This window comes from Chiloscyllium punctatum, chromosome 11, assembly GCF_047496795.1.
Source record: "Chiloscyllium punctatum isolate Juve2018m chromosome 11, sChiPun1.3, whole genome shotgun sequence".
Taxonomy (NCBI): Eukaryota; Metazoa; Chordata; class Chondrichthyes; order Orectolobiformes; family Hemiscylliidae; genus Chiloscyllium; species Chiloscyllium punctatum.
This window is the reverse complement of record NC_092749.1, coordinates 50973653-50979652: the sequence shown is the minus strand read 5'-3', so window position 1 is coordinate 50979652 and position 6000 is coordinate 50973653. Positions and strand designations below refer to the sequence as shown.

The 6000-nt window shown below is 43.2% G+C and overlaps 1 protein-coding gene across 1 annotated transcript in view; it reads left to right on the top strand.

Annotated features, from left to right (window-relative positions):
• The first annotated feature begins 2730 nt into the window (after positions 1-2730).
• The window catches only part of kctd3 (potassium channel tetramerization domain containing 3), a 74213-nt gene continuing 70943 nt past the window's right edge, over positions 2731-6000 (top strand). Inside the window, exon 1 of the mRNA XM_072580781.1 lies at positions 2731-3052. Within this exon, the coding sequence (XP_072436882.1) occupies positions 2970-3052 (83 nt within the window). The 5' untranslated portion in view covers positions 2731-2969. The remainder of the gene's footprint in view (positions 3053-6000) is intronic.

Sequence of the window (6000 nt, the reverse complement as noted above, 5' to 3'; positions counted from 1 at the left end):
CGGACATCATTCAAAGCCACAGAGTGCATTCTGATTCAGCTCTCGGAACATCTTCACAACCTGACTCCACTCTGATGGCCATAAGACCTTAAGACATAGGAGCAGAAATTAAGCAATTCGACCCATTGAATCTGCTCTGCCTTTCAATCATGGCTGATAAGTTTCTCAATATCATTCTCCCTCTTTCTCCCCGTAACCCTTGATGTTCTTCACAATCAAGAACCTATCTATCTCCATTTTAAATATACTCAATGACCTGACTTCCACAGCCTTCTGTGACAGTGAATTTCATAGATTCACCACTGTCTGGCTAAGACATTTCTACTTATCCCTGTTGTAAAAGGTCTTCCTTTATTCTAAGACTAGACCCTTGGCTCCTAGTCTTTCCCACCAATGGAAACATCTTCCCAACATTCACTCTGTCCAGACCATTCAGTATTCTGTAAGTTTCAATTAGACCCTTCCTCATCCTTTTCAACCCCAATCGAGGATAGACCCAGTGTCCTCAAATGTTCCTCATACGTTAAGCTTTTCATGCCTGGAACCATTCTTGTGAACCTCCTTTGGCTGCGTTCTGTCACATAAAACAATGGCTTGCCATATGGTAGTCAACTGTGTTAAGCATCTCTTGGTATAGTTTAGATGTTATACCAGGTAGTGACATGACAGTTGATGGTGTTAAGTTTGCAGGGATTAAAATTTTAGTTAAGCAAACATGAACTAGCAAACAAGGCATCCAGACTCAAAAAGTGAGGAACACACAATGCCTCCAAAGACTATGGGAAAACAAAGATAATATGAGATACGTGGATATTAAATATGGAAATTGTAATATGCATGTTGTAACCTGTACAAAACTTGGAGCTCTGTAATTTGGCAGAACAAGCCTTAATGGTTAAAACTCCTCTCCACATGTGTATGAAACATACAATTGTTATTTGTTTGCCTGGAGTCTTCTGTCAGTACTATCAGAACACAGTCTATGCCACATTTGCTGCAGAGGAAGAAAGTGGACAAGAATGATGCAGAATTTGCTGGTCTCTTTTTTCTTGGCCCCTTTGCTAAGCCAATTAAGTATTTCCTTTCTTCTCAACTCTTTCATTGCCCTTCTAAACATTCAGCCACCAGACACTATACCCAGTGACAATTGCCTCACAATTGTAAGGCTCACCATCTGTCATCTTCATATTTTGCTTAGATATGTTAGTAGTGAATATATGGACTCCCAGGAGGTTGTGAGACTGTGGCTAGTTCACATTGTAGAAGGCATAGGCCTGTCAACCATCTGATGAACATGGCCAAGCCAGTGCAGATGCTTAGCAATGAATGTTTACTCTGGAATTAGTATCTGCTGCAAAAACTCTGATCGATTTTTATCTTGTCATGAGAGGTTGAGGATAATTCTGAGATTTGCTTCTGTCTAGTGTATGCTGTCTAGGTCTCTCTGCTATGGAGGAGTACACGAAGAATGCAGGCTTGATAAACTCAGAGTTTAGCATTCTCATTCAGGTTGCCACTGTTTTTCATTCACTTACTCAGCTTTCTTGTTGCATTGTGAATTACTTGGTAGAATTCTATCCATTTGGGAGTGTAATAGAAAAAACCGTTAACGTAGATTAGAATGTGCTAGACTATTTCGCGCGCAAAAGGAGGTCACGCGGAGACTGTTTTGCGGGCAGAAGGAGGCACATGGGGTTAGACATCCGGGAATGCGAGAAGGCGGAGAATGGAGTCAGATCAACAGCCAATCAGAATCCCACCTCAGAGATTGCATGACGTTCTGTACTACATAAAAGACTGGGTCAAGAACAGGAATGTGTCGGACTTCGTGAACTGACACACTTTGCTGTTTGTCAGGGACGGGAAGACCTAGACCCAAAGCTCTGTATACTTTATCCACTTACTGCTAAAATAAACTAAGATTTTGAGATTGAATATCTTCTCCTATTGCTTCATTGAAAGAACACGCAGGACTCAAGCTCACACATAGAGGAAAGTAAACTGGTAGATTGAGTCAAAGTCCAACAGGAGGTCTGGGTTTGATTTCTACCCAATGGAAGAAAAGCTATCACTCTTTAGTCTGTATACCAGTGACCTCTGTTACATTAGCATTTCAGGCTATTCTCTTCAACTGCATTTCACAGCAAAACTGTGCAATTCCATGGATTTTGGAGGTTGGGGGTTACGGTATTAGGGTTGGAGGCTGAATAAAACACTGCATCACAGAAACAGAGCATTAACCTAAATGATTTATTGTCACTCAATGACTGCCCATTCTGCAGACTGAAGAAAGTAGAAGGTCATCCCTCCCATCATTTGGAAGCTGTCAATTTTGCAGCCCCATCCAATCATTGGTTGACCACAGGACAATTTCAGGGTCAACGCGTGGCACCTAATTCAAACATGTGCGACCATTCGAGGTTTGGAAATGAATTTCAACAACAGTGGGTTCTTCCAGGGACACGTTGTATTGCGGCCACCTTATCATCCAATAAGCAGAAATTGTTTAAAAAGTTGATGGAAAGGAAAGTAAAACACGGAAAAGACCAAAGTGAATATAAATAACGTGATAGTGACATGTCTAAACGAATTTGAAATATAGTGTGGTATGTGGAGCCAGATGCACAGGGACAGGGACAGGGAAAAGGAAAAGGAAAAGGGAGGGAGGAAGGAAGGTGTAGATGCGCACAGGAGCTGCTGGGGGGCGCTGACTCTGGCGAGCAGTGAGGTGCCGGAGGCGGAGAGAGACAGGCCCCAGGGCGGAGCGAGCCTGCCCTAAAGCTGCAAGTGGGCGCCTGGGCCCAGGCTCCTGGGGCTGGGGACTGGACCGAGCGGGATGTTGTTCGCCGGGTTTGTGACGTGGAGCGAGAGACGGGCACTGGCGGTGTGAGAGGAGGAGGAGGCGGCTCGGCCAGCGGTGGCGGTGGCCCGGACCCGGACCCGGACGAGATTGAGGTTCGGGGAGGAAAATGGCGGGGAGCTGCGCCAATTTGACGGCGGCTTCGGCGGCAGCGGCCGGGGAGATCATCCAGCTCAACGTGGGCGGTACCAGGTAAATAAGGAGCCCCCCGGGTTGGTACTGACTGTCAGCTCAGTGCCATTCGGGTCCCGGTCCCATTGGGCTCAGCATCTCCCTCTTCCTGCTGTCTATGTCACTCGGTAACTTCTCATCCTCGCCCTACTCTTTCCCATCTCCGTCCTCAGTTAAACTTTCACTGAGCGGCGTGAGTCTCCACAGGGCTCTCCCGACTGGGTGGTGTCCTCTGCCTTGAATTCATATCAATCAGCAAACCTTTGGCTATTGAAGGATCCCGCCAGCATTATTGGTTGGGGGGTAATATTGTGAGGATTAAAGATCGATTACTGGCTCTTTGTAATTTTATGGTTTGCTAACGAGCTCAATGTTGTGGTGCCTGACATCACTGGAGGAGAGCAACACGAGTCAATCTTCAGAAATAAGTTGGACAAAGCAATTACATATCAGCCGGACAGAGAAGTGGCTGGATCTCTAAACTGAAGAGATATTTATTCACTAGTCATAATTGCCAAAAGTCATGGTGAGATTGCCTCTTGAACTGTTATAGATATATGGCGAAGTTAAACACAATGGGGCGACACGGTAGCTCAGTGCCTCACAGCACCAGGGACCCAGGTTTGATTCCAACCTCAGGTGGCTGTGTGGAGTTTGCACAACCTCTGTGTCTGCGTGGGTTTCCTCTGGGTGCTCGAGTTTCCTCCCACAGTCCAAAGATGTGCAGGTTTGGTGAATTGGCCATGCTTAAATCGTCAGTTAGGTGCATTAGTCAGAGGGGAAAAAAGTGTTTGGTTGGGTTACTCTTCCGAGGGTCGGTGCGGACCTGTTGGCCCAAAAGGCCTGTTGCAACGCTGTAGGGAATCTAATCTAATCCTCAAGTGCTATTGGGTTGAGTTCCAGGTCCCTACTCTTGTAGCAAGAATACTTTCCAAGTCAGAACAGTGTATGGCTTTGTAGTGATAGTTTTCAAATCCTTTGTAACCTTTTTTGTGTGTAAACTATTCATTTAATTGTGACTTTTGTTTTTGGCACAGCTGTACACATGGTATCTTAAAGGAGGTAACTTGTACATGGCATGTATGCTGGTGGCCTTGTCTTTTTAGGTGATAGAGGTTGTTAGAGAGGGGTATTGGAAGTTCAGCAGAGCAGGGTGTGGAAATGTTTTGAGCAGACATGAAAAATGGTAAAGCAAAAGGAGTGGAATTGGAGGGAGCCCCTTAACAATAACCACAGTAAAGAGGAATGTAAAGAAAGAAATAATTGGAACTTGTCAGAAAAATATGGCCATAATCATTAGAGATTTTAATGTACATATATGTTGGAAAAATCAGATGGACAAAGGTAGCCTAGATGAGTTCATAGGATGTTTCTGAGATTAGCTGCAGAACATGCTGTTTGAAGAAAGCGGTTAGAGCACCAGGATATTACACAATGAGATAGGATTAGTTTATGATCTCATAGTGAAGGTGCCTTGGGGGAATAGTAACCATAATGTGACTTTAAAATTAATGAAAGGATAGGTCTGATTTTCATGAAACTTAAATATAAGCAATTATGAGGGCACAAATGAGGGCTAACTAAAGTGAATTGGCAAATTAGGTTTTTAAGGAAATGTTAATAGAAATGTACTAGAATCATAGCTTCCCTGTAGTGTGGAAGCAGGCCATTCGATCCATTGAGTCCACGCCAACCTTCTCAAGAGTATCCCACTAAAACCCTCTCCCCTACCCTATCCATGTAACCCTATAATTTCCTGTGGCTAATCCAACTAGCCTGCCCAACTAGACATTGTAGGCAATTTAGCATGGCCAATCCACCTAACCTGAACATCTTTGGACTATGGGAGGAAACTCGCAGACACTGGGAGAATGCTCTCCCCACAATTGTCCGAGGCTGGAATTTAACCAGGGTTCCTGGTGCTTAAGCAACAATGCCACCATGCTCCTCCAGCAAAAATTCAAGGAGATATTTCAAAAAAGACATATATTCCAAAGAGTAAGGAAATTTCCCAGAAATGGACTCACCATCTGCATTTAAATGACAGAAAATCTGCAGATACTGGAATCAAAAGTAGGGGGCTGGAAGAACACAGCAAGCCAAGAATTCCTGAAGAAGGGTTATACCCGAAACATCGACTTCTCCACCTCCTGATGCTGTCCGGCTTGCCGTATTCTTCCAGCTCTCCTTGTCTAATCTGCAGTTAATAGCAATAAAGGGATAAATTTAAATGCAAGAGAAAGCTAGCCAGATTATAAAATGAGATAGTAAAAGTTTCTGTAAATATTTTAACAAGTGTTAACAAAGTTAACTGTAGGTCCTATAGAAAGTGAGTCTGGAGAATTAATATTGGAAAATTCGGAAGTTGAAGATGAGTTGAACAGATGTTTTGCATCAGTCTTCACTAGAGAGAATACAACAGCTCAGAGCAGCCAAACACCAGGAAAAGGGAAGCAGGGGCACAGTAAATTCCCAATCATTAAAGAAGTGGTGCTGAGTAAATGGTTGGAGCTGTGGCCTGACAAGTGCCCAGGTTGTGATGATGGATTTCACTCTACAATCTCTTTTCAAAAAAAAGTGGCAAGTAAAATTCTTGATACATTGGTTGGATTTCCAAAGATTAATCAATTTGGGCAATGTCTCATTAGATTGAAAGACTGTGAATGTGGCTTCTTCCTTCAAAAAGGGAAGGAAACAGAAAAACGTAGGTCTGTTAGTTTACTATCAGCTGGAGGGAAAATGTGAGAAGATATTATGATAAATGTTAGAATGGTGCTTGGATAAGTGCAGTTTAATCACATTATGTCAACATGGCTTGGTGAAGGGAAAGTGGTGTTTAATGAGTTATTTCTTGTGGAAGTAATAAAAGTTTTATGTTTAAAAGCGGGATTGGTTAATGTACAGTACTTAGATTTTCAGAAGGCATTTTGAATAATGCCACATCAAATATTATTGTCAAAATGTAAAGG